This window comes from Dipteris shenzhenensis, chromosome 15, assembly GCF_047967505.1.
Source record: "Dipteris shenzhenensis isolate YYH24624 ecotype China chromosome 15, Dip_SZ_1.0, whole genome shotgun sequence".
NCBI classification, from domain to species: Eukaryota; Viridiplantae; Streptophyta; class Polypodiopsida; order Gleicheniales; family Dipteridaceae; genus Dipteris; species Dipteris shenzhenensis.
In genome coordinates, this window is record NC_141610.1 from 39,679,650 (window position 1) to 39,700,614 (window position 20,965).

A 20,965-nucleotide genomic window follows, 5' to 3' on the forward strand; every position below is an offset into this window, starting at 1 on the left:
ATTAACAACAAATCCCGTTAGGAGAGCCAACACAAAACAAGGCCTAAGTCATCACGGTCTTGAACTTGATTTCACTCATGGAATGACAATTGATTCTCCACAAGAAGCTCTCGAGGATGCATTCAACTTTAGGGTGAAGACGATTACACCAATATGGGTTTGGATGAGTTTCTTGTGATCCTCAAGCTTTTTTCACATTCCTTTCAATAACATCACCATTAACTATCTAACTTATATGCATTCTTTTTATTTTCTTTTCTTTCAGTTCTAGCTTAGAAGCCTTTCCAAGAATCCCCCTTCTATAAACCTCTTCACCCATAGTCCTCATTTTAGGGGTTCGTATGGTGTATTATCAGACTCCTCTCAATTTGATGACTCAGACGTAAAAAGCTCCAGATGGCTCCACAACCTTATTGGGCTCAAATATTTCCAAGCAAAGCCCTCAATGAAATATATTCCATAAAATGGATGTTAAAGGAACTTCAATGTAGAGAAGCAAGACAGAATGTCATACACAACTCTGGACATTCAAACATGGCATATCAGTCTGAAGAGAATCCATTAGCAGTCCCACTCAAAGTAACTATGGGACTTAAGAGAGCCAGGATTGTGTCTTGGAGCTAGATGGGATGGTAAAAGAATGAGAAGAGAGAGTGTTATAAAGAGATTATGGTTGGCCCTCTCTTCAAATCGTGACTTGTATAAAAGGCCAAATGGTTAACTTTCGTCTTCATTGTTATATGCACAAGTTTGGAATACAGGCTCCATGTTCTCTTTCAAGAGTGTCTTTGGTTGTTCTCTTGTTTCCCTTGTAGTGCCTTTGTTTTTTCCACTCCATCCCCCTTCACTCTCTCCTTCCCTCCTCCTTCTCCCTCCCTTCTCCCCTCTCCTCTCCCTTCTCCCCCTTCCCTCTTTCTCTTGTGGAAACACATTGCAACAGTCTGGGAGCCGCTTGAGTGACACATGCGGATGACTCGTGCTTTGCATTGCTCTCACAAGGAGTAGCTTGGAGTGGAGGCTCCATCGGCATTCCTTCAAGATCCCCACGACACATGAGTCACCATTGAGACTACACAAGATGTATCAGTTGCAACTATGCACCGACTATAGCATCTCATGGGGGAATTCTGCATTGCCAACCTCCATTATAGGTAGTTCTTTAGGGACATACTCATTGGGCAATGTGGTATGAGGAGAAGATTGTGATGGCTCCCACACTGGTGAGAAAAGGATGTCGAGATCCTTAATAGGTTGTGGCGACAAGGGGAGAGTCATTTCCTTTTCTTGCACCTCTTTACTAATGTTTACGGCCAATAAGTGGGGAATTCTACATTTTTGGGCAGATGAACCATCGAGTTTCTTTGTGGAAGATGAGAAAATGCTGGATCCATTCTTGCTTCAACTGCCTATTGAGCAAAACAAATGTGCGGAGTGGGAGGGAGTGATTCTTGCTACACTTGGCTCCCAAGACTATGGATAGGAATGTAGCTGCTTCCTTGAGTCGAGGGCCAATGATTGTGTGAAGTAGTATTTCACCCAGCCTTGTCACTGGTTGAAAAGGAAAAATGCAGGACTGGCTATTTCTTTGTGGACACAACCCACATTGGGTGAATCACGTATATCGGTGTCTCTCTTTCTCTTCCATTCTATGCGCTTTCTGTATTGTATATTTTATGCATTTTGCTTCTCGCATTGTAATTTGTTACTCCATTATCACATTGCTCCTAACACATAGCATCGAGCCTCAACAGCCATACTGATTCTATCAAATACTGTTGGATTCCATCGAGACACAATGATGATACCATTGCATAGTTTGTTAAAGACATGCCGGCATTTTCCCCAATAGGGAAAAAATTTTCCCAATGTATTTTTCATCAAAATATGCATCAAAACATAATCAATACCTTGTATTGTCAAGATGAATTAATTTTACATTGGTGACATTAAAATGGAGCTATATGTTAGTGTGTACGTTTGTGTTCACAATGGAGGATCCACTTCAACTTCAATTCATGAGAATGCTCATAAACTATTGCAAGAGGGATGTTCACACAAAACTTTGGCCCCCAAAAGCATCAACAAAGTTTATGTTTTGGTGAGTTAGGATTTGCCAATGAGGGGAAGCACAGTTCGTATGAACATGTTTTAGGATGAACACGAGTTTTAGGAAAATTTGATTGGTAATAATGGGAAAAAATTCAATAAATCTCTAATTTGTGATATTTTATCTTAGCACTCCTTAACTTTTATATTAATCGAGTGAAATGATCCTTTCCAAACCCTAATTCCAAGTCTCTAGAACCTAAACCCTAGACCCTATATGATAGAACCTAAACCTTGGGCCCTAAATCTAAACAGATCTCTAACTTGCAATTTGTAGCCCTAGAAATCCTCAAATTTTATATCAAATCATGCAAAAACATCCTTCCCAATACTAATCCTAAATCCTAAACCCTAAAACTCAAATCCTAGACCCTAGACCCTAAACTCTAGATCTAAAATCCTAAACCCTAGACTCTAGACCCTAGATCCTAACCCTAAAACATAAACCCTAGACCTAGACCCTAAATCTTGAATTCTACACCGTAAACCTTGGGTCCTACACCTTAGACCCTAGATTCTAAACCGGGATCCCGAGACTGTAAACCCTAAAACCTTAATCGTATATTCTAAACCTTAGATCTTAAAATGGAAGACCATATATCTTAAACTCTGGACCCTAAATTGTAAACCTTTGATCTTAAAACCTAAATCCTAGCCCTATATCTTAAGCCCTAGACCCTAAACCCTAAATCCTACACTGTAGATCGTATACCCTAAGACTTGAACCCTAAACCCTATCATAGAAAAAGGAAATACTAAACTATCCTCATTGTAAAGTTAAAATATAGTGGTTTGGGCCCTATCAACAACATTGTGGATCAAAGTTAGGTTAAGATAAGTTGTTGTATGCTTGTTCGTTTATCTATTACATAAAATCCATAAAGGGTATAAATGTGAAGACTCATAAAACAAATAAGAACTAAAAAACCTATAAGCAATAGATTAGGTTGGGTGGGTGAATAGCCAAGAGGTTTTCTTTAGTGCCTTAAGATATTGTTTCGATGTTCCTCTTTTCATGATGTGAGTTGGGTGTTTTTGAGGGTGAAGTAAGAATTCTTTCTTCCTTACCTTTTTGAAGGATTACACTAGGTTAGTAGGAGATCAATAAGCTTGAAATGCATGGAGTTAAATGGGTTATTGAGATTGTATGGAGGTTTGTGAGATTGTATGGAGTTGAATGTGTTAGTCAAAACTAGAAGTCACGACGAAGTAATTTGCAAGTGGAGAAGTTTCAATGGAGTTATGCTAGGTGTGTACTTTTGTGTTCACAATGGAGGATCCAATTCAAATTTGGCTCATGAGGATGCTCATAAGCTAGTGTAGGAGGAATGATCACACCTAATTTGGGCCCCAAAATAGCATCAACAAAGACTTATTTACTTTTTATCTGTTAGGGTTTGTTAGTATGAGGAAGGATAGGTTATGTGAACATGTTCTAGGGTGAACACATATTTTAGGAAAAATACGTTAGCAAGTAGGGGGGAAAATTCCAACAAATATCTAACTTTCAATCTTTAAGCCTAGAAATCCTCAACTTTTATATCAAATCAAGCAAAAAATTCTAGAACATAAACTCTAAATCTTAGACTCTAGACCCTAAACATTAGACCTAAATTCTAAACCCTAAATCCTAAATCATAAACCTTAAATCCTAGAACCTGGACCCTAAACACTAGATCTTAAAACCTAAACCCTAGATCTTAAACCTAAACCCTAGACTCTAGACCCTAGATCCTAAAGATCCTAAAGCATAAACCCTAGAACCTAATCCCTAGATCATAAACCAAAACCCTAAATCCTAAACCCTAAACACTGGGTCCTAAACCCTAGACTACATACCAATCCTAAAGCCTAAGTCCTAAACCCGAGGCTCTAAAGTCTTAACCCTAGAACCTAAATTCTAAACCTTAGATTTTAAATCTTAAACCCTAAGTCCTAAGCCCTAAATACTAGACCCTATATCCTATATCCTCGATCCTATACCCAAACCCCTAGATCCTAAACCCTGGATCCCGAATCCTAAAACCTAGATCCTAAATCCTATACCATAAACCTTGAACTCTAACCCTTATCCCTACCATAGCAAAAGAGAAGACTAGAGTATCCTCAGTGTAAAGTTAGAATGGTTGTGTGAACCCTTTCAACAACATTGTGGATCAGAGCTACGTTAGGATAGTTGGTGTATGCTTGTTTGTTTTTCTATTACATAAAAGCCATAGACGGTATAAATTTGAAACAAATAAAAGATAGAAAATTTATAAATAAGAGTATAGGTTGGGTGGGAGAACATTCAAGAGGGTTTTTTTTGTGCCTTAAGACAAAGTTTCGATTGTCCTCTTTTCATGATGTGAGTTGGGTGTTTTGAGGGTAAAGCATTGAGTTCATTCTTCCTTACATTTTTGAAGGGTTAAACTAAGCTAGTATGATATTTGGAAGTTCAAAATGCATGGAGTTGAGTCGGTTAGTGAGATTGCACAGAGTTGACTGTGTTAATGAGAACTAGAAGGAAAGATGAAGTAATTTGGAATTGAAGATGATATGGTGTTATATGTTAATATGTACTTTTGTGTTCATCACAATGGAGGACCAAGTTCAACTTTAGCTCATAAGGACACTCATTAGCTACTATAAGAGGACTGATCATATTAAAATGTATCCCTGAAAAGAATTAACAAAGCAATTCTCTACTTTTCAGTTTTGTTAGGGTTTGTTAATGTGGGGAAGGATAGGTTGTTTTAGGTTTAGTGCAAGAAAATCCTCAGTTTTTGTATCAATCAAGCAAAAAACCCTTCTCCAAATCCAAAATGCTAAACTCTAAAACCTAAACCCTAGATCTTAGGCCCTAAACCCTAAATCTTTATCCCTAGATCCTAAACCCTAAATCATAGAACCTAGACCCTAAACCCTAGATCTTAAATTTTAAAAACCCTATACCCTAAATCCTAAATCTTAAACCTAGACCTTAGACCTGAGATCCTAATTCCTAAACTGTAGAACCTAGACCCTCAATCTTAGATCATTAGTTTCTAAACCTAGAACCTAAACCCTAGACCCTAAACCTAGAGCTTAAATACTAAGCCCTAGACCCTAAACCTAGAGCTTAAATAATAAACCCTAAACCATAGATCCTAGACCCTAAACCATAGAGCCTAAACCCTAGACACTAAACCCTGAACCATAGATCTTAGACCCTAAACCATAGAGCCTAAACCCTAGACCCTAGACACTAAACCCTAGACCCTAGCATAAATCCAAGACTCTAAACATAAACCTTTGATCCTAAACCCTAAATCTTAGATCTTAAATCTTAGATCATATACCATAAACCCTAGACCCTAAATCCTAGATCCTAGACCCTAAACCCAAAACCCTAGATGTAGATTCTACACCCTAGATTCTAGACCCAAAAACTTAGACCCTAAATCCCAAACCCTAATTCCTAGATCCTAAACCTTGGATCCTCAATCTAAACCCTAGACCCTAAACCTTGAATGCTAAACCTAGATGCTAGATCCTAAATCTTAAATCCTAAACCCTAAATCCTAAACCGTAGATCTTAAACTTTAGACCCTAGATCCTAAAACTCAATCCCTCAACCCATATTTTAAACCCTAAACCCTAGATCTTAGACCTTATTTTAAACCCTAAACCCTAGATCTTAGATCTAAACCATACTTTAAACCTAAACCCTAGATCTTAGACCTCAAACCCTAGACTCAAACCCTAAATTATAAACCCTAGAATTTAAACCTTAAACCCTAGACCGTACACCCTAGACCGTACACCTTAAACCCTAAGTCTTAAATCCTAAACCTTAAATCTTAAACCTTGGATCCTAAACCCTACATTTCTCTAGCTAGAATTAAGAGATGTTGTAGATTAAGCCACAAGTTTATTTTCACTCCAAGGTGTTTCTTAAGCAACAAGTTCCATGGAACACAACATTCAAACAACTTGTTATAGTAACACAACTTCTTGCTAGAATCAAGAGACTTTATGATTCAAGCAATAGGTTGGGGCACAACAAAACTTCTGCCAGAATCGAAAGACTTTATTGATTTAAGAAACAAGTTGAGTTGCACTCAAGATGTTGCTCAAGCAATAGCTGGGAGAAAGAACCAACATCTTGCTTGAGCAACAGATTGATATGAAATACATCCTCTTTCTAGAATAAAGAGATTTAGTTGATTTGAGCAACAAGTTGTCTAAAACAACCATACATTGTTGCCTGAGCAACAGGTTGGGGTGCAACAAAGCCTCTTGCTAGAATCAAGATATCTTATTAATTTAAGTAACAACATAGAGACATTACAACCTCTTTCTTGAAGAGATTTTGTTTATTTAAGCAACAAGTAATGTTTCACTCCAAGTGTTTCTTGAGCAATAGGTTGGATGCTACACAAGGTAAAGGCAACGTGTTGCCTTAACCAATGCTTGAATGAATAAAATATATTGGTTTGAGCAATAGGTTGTGTTGCACCCAAATCTGTTGCTTAAGCACCAGGTTGGTAACCTGTTGCTCAAGCAATATGTTGGGTGCAACAAGACCTATTACTCAAAATCAAGATACTTCAAAAATTATTGCTTGTGGTTTAGGATTTTGCTAGGGTTTAGGATTCAGGGTCTAGGACCTTGTGACAACTCTCTATCTCTTCAAACTTCATTTGATTGACTTTTTTCAAAATAACATCTTCCTCATTCAAATTATTTTTAAAAAAGTGCACTTCGGTTAAACATGACTTTTTCAACATCTGGCAACTCTTGTTTGGCCAACCTCATCTCGAGCTTGAAACTCCAAGGCTCCTAATCAACCAACTCTCTATGTAAGTTGTCTGTATCTGTTTCATGTACCTAAATGGCTATGAAAAGATGTATTAGTATTTAGAATGTTCTTTGATCTTTTCTTGCAATTCCATGTATAAGTACAAAACTCCAATGCCCCCTACATGCAACCTCACGAGTATGCTTTCTAGAAAAATGTTATGTTTTAGGAAAAACACAATTTTTATTTTTCTCTCTTGAATAATTGTACTACTACATGTGATATGGATCTGTGATGTAGAGAGCTTGAGTTAGTAGGTGCATTGTGTGTGCATCACTCAACTATCGGATGATTTGCCTAATAATAGATCAACTTCTAAATCAACCTTGTCTTCAATGGACACCAAGAATATTGTAGTTATTCTAGATAGCCTATCCATTTATTAAAAAGTTACATGAACAAAATGAATTGGTGTGCAAAAGCCTACTTTGAGGCAATATCCTTGAATAAATCCTTCGCTGGTTCCAAGGATATATTGATCCATCCAGGTCTCATTCCAAACACTCTACAATTGATGATTTCCTCATGGTCCCACTAGTAACTCCGATTCTATGCGGTGTAGATGCCATTGTTTCTTGATTCCCACTCCCAATGCAATAGATTTGTTTGCGGAGACATAGAACTGCATAGAATGCCATTGTTTATACTCCCACTAGTAACTCTAGTTCTATGCGGTGTAGATGCCATTGTTTCTTGATTCCCCGATTGAGACATGCTTACACCAACACTACTGAAATGGGCTTGAGTAGCCTCGCTGTTTGTGGGAACTCGTATGCTTGGAATGGTGGTTGGAGCTATCAGTTGTAACTTGCCAAATTGTTCTTTGTCGCCTTTTTCCACCTGATTGTAGTTTCTTCCTTAATTATCAAGCAATTGCCATTGCCGCTGGGCCATGGCAAAGTGCAATAGATTTGTTTGTGGAGCCAAGTAGGTGACCCCTTATACGAGGAGCACCTCAAGTTTTACCTCATTATAATGTTTGCATTTTTCATTCAATACGATCATGCACATTGATTGCAAACTCCCATTCTCGATTGTCGAAACTCCCATTCTCGATCGACAAATTTCTATTTTTTACTCCCACTATGAGCGTTTACAGAATCTATGAGAAAGTTGGCAATTTGCCAAAATAGCAATCCAACAGCAAAGCAATCTGACTTCGATGCCCATGCACCCTTTGAATTTTCCTGGGTAGTAGTACTAGCATATAATTCCGGTGCTAACCATGGAAATGCCTTGGGAGGAGCAAAAACTGGACTGTGTGGATATTGACTTTCGATCCAGTGGAGGCTTCTTCCCCAATCAATAATCCCCAGTCGGACAGACCTGTCATTCGTCATGTGTCATGAAGTCCAGCATGTATTTAGTTGCTTGCAGATTAGTGTGCGCATATCTTTGTTCGTGAACTACTTTCAAACCACTGGCAATAGTAGCACAAATGGACAATGCATGACGACAAAATAACCTTCCTCGCAACCTGGTGAGTGGAGATTTCTAGTCAAAGTGAGGTTCTTCTCTAGAATGTGTGGTCTTAACCCATTGCACATATGTCCCACATCGCTGTGGGAGACACATTAGCATATCATGCACGCTTCCACCATTAAAAAAGGGAGTGAAAAACCCCTTTGTGCTACTCTAGAAGCCACAATATAGGCTCTAGATGTACCTTGATAGAACTCTCATGAACCTTGTGTGCAAGGAGGATGCTCCATCCCCTTGTGGTTGTGGAGCTTCATTCTTGACTTGCATTATGGGCTCATCAACCACATTGTCAAAACTAAGCTCCGTATTCTGGTTGTGAAGCTTCATTTTGACTTGCATTAGCATTAAGAGCTCCAACCACGGACATACCAACCACAATCTATTCTCTTGCCTCCATACTTATTTTCAAACAAGTCTTCCAAAACTAGATAGTATCAATACAATCTCACCAAATATAATTGACATCTCACACAAATGTAAGGGAAAGGTGCACTAGAATCCCAATTCAAAAAACAAGTCCAAAATGATCCCTTGGAAATCTCATAATCCCCTTCACATTCATTAGCTTGCAATTGTGATTGACCCTTACGATGCAGTACATGGATACAGAAGCAACCAACCACTTCCACAACCACAATGGATACTCTTTCTCGCCTTCTCTTAGGACTATGGTCCACCTTACCCCACCTCACTCAATGCAAAAGCCATGGACTAAAATATTGTTGTTTGAAAAGCGCTCGCAGCTCTCGCAAGTTTCTTCTACAAGCAAAAAACAAGCAATAAAGCTAATCAAAATTGCCATCAATATACATCATAACACCAATAGTATTACTAGCTATACCGACAATATATAGGCATTTACTAACAATCGTATTGAAAAACCCGCTAGTATATGAGCTTTTAGCACTATCATGTCTTTTGCTGCCAATATTATTCTTACTATCAATTTACTTTATCCAATCCGTCAGCAAAATTTAGTGAACACATTTTTTTCACACTTTTTTGGACCCCACACGACATTCGTGAATGATGATACAACACAAACATGAAATCATGAAAAAAAATCCTTGATTGCTACCTACAAAATTTTTCTTGGCTTTTCAAAGCTGTATTTCTACTAAATCTTGTTACTCTCCCTTGTTGAAAATCATAATTCCTCCACTTTTGCAATACTTTAAAGTACACATACATAAAGTGTGCATGCACCATGCATGCTTGTTGGTCTATGCAATGATTGTTAACATATCACCTAAATCTCATGTTAAATGTTGATATCTACATGAGAACTTATGATGTTAGTGCGCAAGCTTGCAATGATTATTAACACATCACTATATCTCATATTAAATGTTCATATCTACTTGAGAACTAACAATCTCATATTAAATGTTCATATCTACATGAGATAACTTACAATCGTGTGCAAGATCGTGTACACTAAATTTTAAGATTTAAGATTTAACTTGATTGAATCAACCTCTTGAAACAATTTGCTACACAAGTCTTTTATTATTTTGATGCCTTGTAGATCACCGCTAAAAGCAACAAGGAGAGGGAATAACTTACAATGTTTGTGCACAAGCTTGCAATGATTGTGAACCTATCACTAAATCTCATGTTAAAAGTTCATATCTACATGAGATACCTTACAATGCTCGTGTGAACCTATCACTGAATCTCCTGTTACAAGTTCATATCTACATGAGATACCTTACAATGCTCGTGCAAGATTGCAATAAATTCTAAGGATTTAACTTGCTTGAATCAACCTCTTGCAATAATTTGCTACACAATGTCTTACTATTTTGATGCCTTATTTATCTTACCACTAAAAGAATGTCAACAAGGAGAAGTAAGGGTGGTGTATAACTCTTTTGAATATTATGTACCATTTGTTTGTGATTTTTATGGTGTTTCAAAGGTTCACCTTTTCCATTTTCTGTATTCACATTAGAATACCTCAAAACATTTGTCACAGAGTTGCCTAGCATTTGGGTGCTATCACTCCATTTCGAAAAGGATTTAGAGATAAAGATTATATACAATGGCTACCCCAATTAGCCAAATTTTTGTTTCTCTAGGATAGTTTTTCAACATAATGGCATTGGAAAAACTAGAAACATTATGCATTTTGGAGGACTAGGAACAGAATCTCTTAAAGACGCAAGTTTCCTTGCTCCAAAAGACGAGCACCCCTTTTGGTATTACTACAAGGTCATGAATCACAATGTCAAGTACTAGCCCCATCCATGTCTAATCATACAGCAAGAATATTGTCTTTCAACAAATAAGCCATGAATGTACGTATGTGGCAAGGAGATTGTTTTCCAACAAACAAGTGTCCGTGCATGCACGTACATGTGCACACAAGCGCACGTATTATCAATGTGTCATGTACAATGCATACACAAGCACCTTCCTTGCACGCCTTTAAACTTTATGTACTAACAAAGGATTTAGGCACCCCTGTGCTGTAAATGAAATCTTTAACTTGGATTACACAACCGTAAAGACCTTACTCTAGGCAAGCATACCACTAGGCAATGAGGGAGGTTCGGTACTCTCCCCCCCCCCACCCCCGCACGCACGCACACGGCCGTCTACAAGGGGCACACCGACTATGGATACGCTGGCAGGAAACACAGGGTCTCCCAAGAGAACCAATTGCGTACACAGCCAGCTCAAGTGGGCAAACACCAAAGTCCAAATACCTGACAGCAGTGTCTAAGCAAGTCTATGGAGTTATGCTTGTATCAAATCATATATGAATGTCCTCACAGTCAAAATTAGACACATTTAACTAGTACAAAACACTCAAACCTCTCCATACATCATTTCGGACGTTTATGTCCCCCCATCGAAGAAGGTCAATTTGTTAGTACAAACCCAAAATTAGATTCTCAAGTGAGAGCTGTCATAAGACTGTCCTAGAAGAGAAACATGCACACCCTATGGCCTGTCCTTTTCCCCATACCTGCCCATCTTTACAATCAGCAATTGGGGGAAGTAAAAACCTGAGAGATGCACTTCAAGACCTGGAGTTTCCGGTACAACACGCTTTCGAGCGTATCTTACGAAGACCACCAACCACTCGAAGCAGTACGCATGGCTTCTAACCTTTCCAAAAGCGCCTTTTTGTATCATGCATACTGGTACACATTGATTGCCATTTGGAGAGTACAGTACTCCCTGGGAAATACCGGATCTACGGAAATCTCCCATTCCAAACATCCAGCCATGCATTTAACTTACTTAGCTGCTTTCCAGCCAATTGCCGAGAGTAACGCCAGCGTACTACAGAGGATTTTCCAGGACAAAAGCACTTCTGAGAAGCCCTGCAGTTTGGCCACGGCATATAACCTTTTATAAGGAGACAGGCAACTTTAGCGCATTGCTTCGGCACACACTGACTGTAAAGATCATCAGCAGAACCACAGTTCAGGCATCTACGCTCTCTGTGCATGTTCTATTGATGATGCAGTAGCTGTGCGCCTCTAAGCTCAGGAGAGAGAAGGTACTCGTTGTTGACTTCCACCTTTGGGTATGCTCAGTCAACCATTAACTCTCTGCTCTGGTCTTCCGCTTAGATCCTCTAGACCACCCGACTCCTGAAAGTTGCCCTGCCTCTTCAACCTGCCAATTCCACCCACTGGTCCCTTGAGAACAGAAACATGATCTGATGTAGTCTAAATAAACAAATGAAAAACGAGGGTACAGAAAAATAACCTTCTTATTATCCGCAGCAGGATTCTGTAATGAAATCAAGTGTTTCCTGAGTTGGCCCACATCACCTGGTAAAGGTACACATCCAAACTCTGATGTCTGTTGATGTGTAAGTGATGGTACGCACATTGGTAAAATCCCGCCCTTATTTCCAGCAGCTTGTTTCTTGGGAGATGATGATGACTCCGCTGTAGAATTTACATCCGAGTCCGGTGGAGGAGCAAGAGAGACAGCTGGCAGTTGAGCTTCATAATTACCCACCATACTGGGAGAAGTTCGAGGAACTTGTCTTGTTATAGTCTGGAGGATAGATAGCTGATTTTCCTGCTGAGTTGAGACTGGTTTTGCAGGCAAAGCTGAACTAAGTGCTTCCAATGGAGTCGATTCAAGCGCCTTTGATTGTTTTGCGAATGTAGGCACCATCTGATCCCGGCGAGAGCTCCCAGATGATATCTCTGCAGCTTTACCTGCTGTCTTGAGCAGTTCTGTTAGACCCAGTGGCTGGCTTATGCCCTTCATTTCCAGAGTCTCACCTAGTCCCTCCTCTTTTCCATTTGCTGCAGCAGCTTTTAAAGCAGCCTCTTGTTCCCACATTTGTGAGACAGCTTGCTGCAAACGTTCCCGAGCAGCTGCAACTTCCACAATGGGTCTAGGGTAATTACATCCTAGTTCAACACCAGCAGCACGCAAAACCGCTGGAGGGGCATCCCATGGATGATGAATCCATTCTGTAGGTAGTCGTGCCAGCTCAGGCAGCCATCTCCTAACATACTCACCAAATGGATCATGTTTATACCCTTCTGTCTGTAAATCATGCCACATCGTTCTATTTTAGGGTCTTTACTTTTGCATAAAATCCTTGCAAATCCATACACTAATAAAATATCTAACAAAAATTACCCGTTGCTCATACCTGAGGGTTGTCCATCCGATCTAACTCATGACCGTCTGGTAAACTGCCCGATATATATTGCCAACCCAGCACATCAGATTCTAGGTCTGCATCTAAAAGAGTATCCCAGAAGTATTTCATGCCCCATCTCCAGGGAAGTTGAAGAAACTTTACACAGAAACTAGAAACAATTACTCTTACTCTATTATGCAGCCATCCCGTAGCCCAAAGTTCCCTCATTCCAGCATCTACCAGCGGGTATCCAGTGCGGCCTTGCCTCCAAGCCTTAAAAAACCCTTCATCCACCCTCCAGGGAAATGACCTCAGATTTGAAAGAAGAGACCTCTCGTGAGTGAAGGGGAAATTGAAGCTGAGATACCTCGAATATTCTCGAAACCCAATGGACCTCAGGATAAACCCAACACTTTCTTCTCCAACTGTGGAATCATCCTTGGCCCACAAAATTTGTTTTTGCCTTACAAAGTGAAACACCTTTCGAATGCTCACCTCACCGAAGTGCAAGTGAGGTGACAGCAAGGACGTCGTGGGACCGTCTATTTTATGTCTATTTCTAGAATAGTCTAGTAATGGACCAGATGAAAAAGCCTCCAGTGCTCTATCTGCATTGCTCCAGCCTGGTGTCCAAGCCCTTGCCAGAAGAGCATTACTGGGTTTCTCCGTCTCATCTTCAAGACCTAGTTCTTCGGGAACACAACTTGCAACTTTAGCTGCTTGACATACCAAAGAACAAATGCTCATTAGATGTGTAACACAACGCTCCAGGAAAATAAGACTTGTTGGACTAAAAAATACAAGTTGGTAAATGTACGAATTAAAACTTGCATGTACACCTCAAAGACCATTTCTGCCTAACTTTCCAATCCCTTCTTCCACACACTCTCTAGGTGAAATGACATCTGAGACACTAAAGCACAGTTGATTATACGAACCCCACATCACCATTACCTTTGTTAGCACCAACAAGTCACGATACCTCCCCCCCTAGGTTCTTCATAAGCTAGGTTACTAGTGCCCATATTTCAAGAATTTAAAAACCTACATGGAAATTTTACATTTTAGTGTTTAGACTAAAAGAGAGCCCACATTCTCCGTACCCAAGCTTTAACACCACTGTGAAGACAAGTATTCCATTTTTCCCATACCAACCAACACTTGTAGAAAGAAAAGATAAAAGAGGGTAGCTGATAGGGCCACCTATCAGTTGAAATAGTGAGTATATAAGCAGACAGCAGAAGCAACAACTTGCAGAGATATCATTTTTTAATACTGTAGCTTCTGTACAGTTAGAAGCACCAATTTTGATAAAGATAAGTGGAAACCAAAAGATCACTATTAGATAACAACGAACACTGAAAAAAAACTTTTTTAGACATGCGGTCCTACATATCCACGTGTACATACATACCAGCATCCATTTATACCAGTTTGTACTGAGCTTTGGCAGAAACTCAGGAGGAGGAGCGGAACAAGTTGTGATCAAGGCTAACACACAAAGAGCAGGCTAATTAAATAGTAATTCACATCCTCTAGATCTGCTATCCCATTCCCTAAAGGAGTGGAACGATGCCAATATTCCCATGCAAGTAAAGAATTCCATGCAGCAAAACTTTTCCACACAATGCTAGCATAGTCGGGTACAAGGGTACATGGATTCATTGGAGTCAGCATGTGTAGAGACTCCTTAACATCAAGTTCTGTATTGTACGTCCAACTGTCAAGCACCATCCATGTCCATGTCCATGTCCATATCCATGTGTGCATGCATGCGTGTGCATGCATGTCTCACTTTTCAATGTTGTTGGCACCTCCTTAGAGCACACCATTGTATGGTCACCGAGCAGTTGATCTACACTTGCTGCACATAACTAGGGATGTTTTTAGAAGCTGCACTTCTTGATTGCAATTCAGTACTAACCAGATCTAGTACAGCTTTTGTTTGAGCAAACAAAAGACCCAATGGTGACCACAGCTGCACTTCTGACTATCCAAGCATCAAGGGCTACCAAAGAACTATCCAAGCATTAAGGGCTACCAAAGAACTTAGCTAGCAGTAGAGGTAAGCTGCAAAGGAGCATTCAACATCTTCCTCCCTTTTTGGTTAGTTTCGTATATCTATGAAAAACGTATGAAAGACCAAGGCTAGTTAGTGTGGCTAAGCTTTAAGTGCACAATCATCAACAAAATCCCCTTTTTGAGAACACATGATCAAAAGAAAAACTATGTTCTTCACAACGTCGGACAAAAATCATGGGAAAGTCGCTACAACAAGGTCAAGACACGTGTAATTCCAAGAGTCCTCTACACACCATGTGCCTAATACCACAAATATAAATAAGCATTAAACCTCACTTGGTGGTGCTATTAAACGCCTTGGAGGTAAAATTGGGGAATCTGGTTCAAACGGCATGGCAAGACACTTTTGCCAATATGGCTCAAAAGATGTGAAAGGTTTTCCATCTCGATCATAAACTTCCCATGGCTCGTATAATAAATCCCCATTGAAGCTTTGGACCTGGATGCCTCTTTGAGTGAGACCCTGCTTAACACGATGATCCCGAACAAGAGATATAGGATCTGCAACCCACAACCAAAACCATTTTTTGATAAGCCCATATACACTTATAAATATATTGCAGAGACAAACTCCTTTTATATAAGAGAAGAAAAATGAGCTAACAATATTTTTTTTAAAACAGAAGTAAGCATGCCAAAGGTCATTCAATTCAAGTCGTGCAACCATTGTTAAAAGACATTGTTATGTACTAACATGAGAAAAAAACACACATTTTCCTATCACGAGTTAAATTATTTGGTCACAAATTCTAGATCATGAAAATGATTTCAATATTCTCACGATAAGGAAAAAGGTGATAACTCTGCCTCCTCATTGGTTCATTGATTAGCATAACAATGCGATTTGATATTGCAGAAGAATGACAATGAGATTGCTTACTAATCACTTGAGGGTTTATAAATCATTTCAAACCATACTTGAAGTGAATACAAAAGAACAAATATACCTCTTTCTCGAACTTCCTCTCAATTCGTAGCTCACTCAATTCAACCAACCCTCCTTACAAAGGCCCCTCACAATGAAAGACCCAATCTGGTATTTGCTAAGCATGGGCTTCCACCTTAATTCCCCAAAATGCTTCTACTATTTAATAACTAATATAAGAAAGTGTGTGCTGCATGGAAAACCATGACCATCATCAAGCTATATCCATCATCATAGTAAGAATATGCATATTGCTCCAACACTTCTTAATTATGGGACTTAAAAGTGTATGGATCATTACAGGGTAAAGATCATACCAATACCAAAATATCATAATTCCTACAAAGAACTTATAAAGTAGACCACTTCTACAAAAGATGAGAAAGCTTATCAAGAAGGTTCTACACGAATATGCACCAAGAACATGTACCTTCCATGAAGGCCAATAGGTTTAGGGGGGTCACCCTCCCTGCACCATAGTGGGCTCTTCTACTGCAATGTGTAGATCTGCCACTTTGTGAACTCCCTGGAAGCTCCAAAACTGCTGCAGAAATGACTACCTGGGTGGGGCCTATTTATAGGGGAAGCTCCTCTCCAATCTGCCTGACTGGCCCAATAGGGCTGCCGAATGCCCCCCTTCACACACTAAGAGACTGAGAATCAACTTTTGCACAGTATGTTATACCCATTCTTCTTTATATGGATCTAATACTGATATAAGACAGTGTGGAGTGGTTATTGATGCAACTTAAATCTTTGCAAGCTTTCTTAGAGTTGAGACATGAAGATAAACACAGGTAAAACCAAGGTTATGATATCCAATACTAATGAGGCTCGGCTCCAACACAAGGCCTTTCCACTTGCAACAAAGTGGGTTGAGGTAGACAGATTTTATGTACATTTTCACAGGCCCAAGGATAATACAAAACCAGCATGCACGATTGACCAAAACGCATGATTCTTTGCCAGAAATAGAGGTACAGTGTTTCCAAGCACGTTTCCAACACGTGGATACAAGACCACTCCTCTTCAACTCTCTAGTTCGACTGACCGCCTTTATGCACTAACCTCAGAGATGAGTTGACTGCCTTTGAGAGACTACAGAAGATGTCTGCAGGGATAAGGACAGGTGGCTGGAGCTGCTGCAGAATTTCAGGAGGTGCAGCATATATCTGGAAGTGTTTAGGAGTCATCTCGCAGATTAAGACAGTGGATAGAGATGAGGAGGCCAATTGCACCTAGTATTGTCCTTGCACCCTCGTTTTTAACCCCTCTACAACGGTTAGCTTGCCCAAAATCTCTAATATTTCCAATTCTTTACGATTGCCGCTACTCTACACTCGTTTTACTAACATGAAACTTTTGGGAAAGCTTGGAGCAGCCATTTCCAAAATCAGAAAATCATCAAGCTGCAATCAGAGAGTTAAAAATATATCAATTTAGCCCACCCTTTTGCCATTGGTCAAGATATGCCTTAATCTGCAGTCACCAAATTGATCCTTGCTCTTTCGAGTGAAAAAACTCAATACAGGTTTGTACTAAATGATTCTGGAATATGATCTGGAACCGACTGACCCCTTGTTCCCTGAGCCGTCTGAAATACATTACTTGTTCTGACCGTACTGTATTACTAATGTTATTTCTCCCTTTATGTCATCTCCTTGCTGAAGGTATAAATTCTAAGAATTGTTCAACGGTGGAGGTTATTGAAACGCTCATAGGTCCAACTGTGTCTCGGGGTCATGAGTGCATAATACATAGCCAGCGGCCACACGTGATAAAAAACCATAACACAATATTTCTTCACTAAACCATGGTATGAGATTGCCATGCCAAAGCAAATAAAGTTTGAAGTCAAAATCATTCGGTCCATACTTACAAGCCTGGGTCTCAGCAGGCAAATTTGAGATAGTTACAAGCCTCGGTCTCGGCAAGAAAATTTAGGATCTAGCTCCACCATTAAAGTTTGACATTGTGGGATGACATGACCAAGCTTAACCTATCTGCCATTTTCAATCTCCCTTCACTGGAGGAAGACAGGCATTCCTCTGGAACAGAACCTTCACAATTTATCGTCAGACGCCACGCATTTTCAGAAGTTCTCCATGCACAGTCGCCTTTATCTGGGGAAAGATCATGACTACTTCTGTAGACACTTCGATCGCACTTTCCGACTGATTGACTGCCCACTTCAGTATCAACCTCTAAAAAAGCTTTCTGCAATTCCTTCAACTTACACCTCTACGATTACGCTCAGGCCGAAAGCTTCGACGTAGCATTCAAGCACACATATAATGGGTATCCTGTCGTCAAACCCATATCTGATCTACAAGTTTTAACAAACACTTTACCTTCCCTTTACGACTAACCGCCCACTGTTGGACCATTTTTGTCGCAACTTACAATATAGACACTCCAAATCGATCGCATTGCCTTCAACAATTTCAAGAAGCTTACCTTCTTCAAAATGGTCCCGCACATTTCTTGCTTCATAACAAATGCAGTAGAACGCAAGCCATCATTTAGACTTCTGGGAACAAGCCGCATCATGCACGATCGGATAACACCCGCAGTATAGCGCGGAGTGAAGATGAAGGGTGCGTCCAATTTTGGAACCATCCCAAGGACGGAAAAAGAGCATGCCCAGCGTAGGACACACATGCATGAAATTTCGAATTTCCTCTCTTTAATAACGATTGTTTTCTAACAAATGCAAGAGTGATCGAAGAAGTACCAATTGCGCAAGCAGTTAACTGCGCACACAATCGTACCGTAAAGGTGGTTGTAAACGACTTGACTCGCTCCAGTCGCTTCAATGAGCTCGAGGAGGACAGAAAGTGTATCATTCGTTCTTCTCATTGCGAGCGGAGCACCTAGGCTTCTCAAGGAGGCATCCAGCTGAATAAGGCTCTGCTTTAGCCACCATCTGGAGACGCGTCCAGGATGAAACTGGCCCTCCTCCTCCGGGGACCAGATGAAAACAGGAAGAACAGCACCGGCTCTGGCAGCTACGGACAAGGCGGGGTTGTCCTCGAGGCGGAGATCCCTCCTGAACCACACTATAGTGCAGGGATGGACCATGGGAGCGAGTGGGGCAATCGGATTACTCTGGGGCGAGACTGCTGGAATCCGGAGGCAAATTCCGTCCATTAAAGGGGGAAGGGGCGAGAGGTGTGGATGGCGGAAGGGGACAATGCCATGGGGAAGGAGGAGGGAGAAAGCTGTGGAATTGGGAGGAAGGGGGGGTGCAAGGGAAGAAGGGAGGGAGAATAACGAAGCCGGTGATGGAAGATCGGGAAGCTTGAAGAAATCTGGCTGTAGCGGACGGGAGCTCGAAGAAACTGGCTATGGCGGACCGAGCAAAGATTGAAGACGAAGATGAAGATTGTGAAAATTCCCTATTTTTCTATTTTTCCCTTACCCCCTCGTGCCCCCTCCACGTGGCTTCCCCCTATTGGGTCCCTCCCCTTCCCCCTCGTCCTTCCGCGTCGGCCCATCCTCCCACGTGGCCCCTCCGCCCCGCCCTCTCCCCTTCCTCCACGTGTCCTGCTCCCACATGGGCCCCATGTCGCCCACGTGGACCCGCCCGCGGTGTCGGTGGCCGCGCGCCACGTCAGCGGGAACAGGCGTTCCCATTCTCGGATACGGGCCCGGTTTTCTCCCAACCTGAGGCGGTTTCCCGGTTTTCTTTCCAACCCCAGTGTGGTTTCTTCACGTGGCCTTTGTAAAAGGGCAACTATGCCGCCACCTGTCGGTCTTCCGCCCCCTTTCCCTCCACGTGCCGGTCTTCCACCCCCGTTCCCTCTTGGCCACGGCTTGTCCGCCTCGCTGGCCCTCTCCCCGCCGTACATCCTTCCGCATCCGACGGCCCAGGACCTCGCATCGTGGCCTCCCCACGTTCATGATGAATTCTCAGATTTTATATTCCCAACCAACAAAAGTGCAGAGCCCCCCCGATAGTTATCACACATCATTCAAAGCCTATTGATATTTGGCAAAACCTTGGCATTGAATTGAATAATAATAAAAGCTGCTAGATCGACTAAGAAAAGCTGAAACAGCATATTTTAAATCTCAAAAGTACCCTCTCACTTGCTTGGGATTTATGACACCTCGGCGCAATGCTCTAAGCATTCATTCTTTTTTCAATACCTTGTAGACCTATTTCACATATTTGCAATGTTGAAATTAGGTGAGATGCTCAAAGTATCTAACCATGACTAGTTTTTTAATATATGTCATGTGCTCATCAAGTACCTCATGCCAAAAGTACCTCATGCCAAAAGAAGGGAGCATTAGTGGATACACCAGGAGGCACTTTTGGGACTCAACCAATTACATTACACACACTACTCTCACTATCCAAAAGACTTCCGTGCTTGGATATTTTGGATTCCTTCTTGTGTTATCGGATTCAAGGGCATCAAGGCCAATTGGTGTATATCCCTTTCAACACCACTCGATGTATATGCCTTCCAACCATATATGGCCAGGCCCATTGATTTATATTGCTTTAAGCAAAAGCTCCTCATTAGAGCCATTTAAAAAATCAAGCATCCCCTTCTTTCAACAAAGTCACACTTGCCACACATCAAACCCAAACGTAATCACCATGCGTAACAACAAGAGATAAAGAACATACCCTTGAACCTAAGTGTGAGGTTCCACACAACACAACGTTCATGTACAAATTAACATAAATTTATGGAACGTTAGTTTTTGTGATTGCCACTCTCTTTTCCTTCATCCCTTCTCATTCTCATTCCCTTCCCCTCTCTCATTCTCTTCATTCCCTCCTTTCCCTCCCCTTTCTTCCCACATGGAGTCAAAATTGCAATAACTCGAGAGCCACAAAGGTGTCATTTGTGGATGGCTTTTGCATGCATTGCTTTGCACTGATAGTAGCTTAGAGTGGAGCACT

At 40.9% G+C, this 20,965-nt stretch overlaps 1 protein-coding gene across 2 annotated transcripts; it reads right to left on the minus strand.

Annotated features, from left to right (window-relative positions):
• Positions 1-10,537: 10,537 nt before the first annotated feature.
• LOC147893798 (cryptochrome-1-like) lies at positions 10,538-19,413 on the minus strand. 2 transcript variants are annotated; one of them, XM_087385513.1, is made up of 5 exons: positions 18,816-19,413; positions 15,396-15,620; positions 13,047-13,753; positions 12,202-12,937; positions 10,538-12,043 (listed from the first exon to the last, which is right to left on the minus strand). In XM_087385513.1, the coding sequence occupies exons 1-5, from the start codon at positions 19,192-19,194 to the stop codon at positions 12,039-12,041; spliced, it is 2,052 nt and encodes a 683-aa protein (XP_087241639.1). In that variant the 5' UTR covers positions 19,195-19,413; the 3' UTR covers positions 10,538-12,038. The 2 variants fall into 2 exon arrangements, with proteins under 2 accessions (XP_087241639.1, XP_087241638.1); XM_087385512.1 differs by having other exon boundaries at positions 10,540-12,043; positions 12,137-12,937.
• Positions 19,414-20,965: the final 1,552 nt, after the last annotated feature.

What these genes read in the sequence shown, in the direction of transcription:
- LOC147893798 (XM_087385512.1), bottom strand. Translation starts at nt 19,194, where the DNA reads ATGGACGGAATTTGCCTCCGGATTCCAGCAGTCTCGCCCCAGAGTAAT. An exon ending in ATCGGATGGACAACCCTCAG is followed by an intron (nt 12,938 to 13,046) that starts GTATGAGCAACG and finishes CATGATTTACAG; the next exon opens with ACAGAAGGGTATAAACATGA. An exon ending in CTGCTGCGGATAATAAGAAG is followed by an intron (nt 12,044 to 12,136) that starts GTTATTTTTCTG and finishes TGGAATTGGCAG; the next exon opens with GTTGAAGAGGCAGGGCAACT.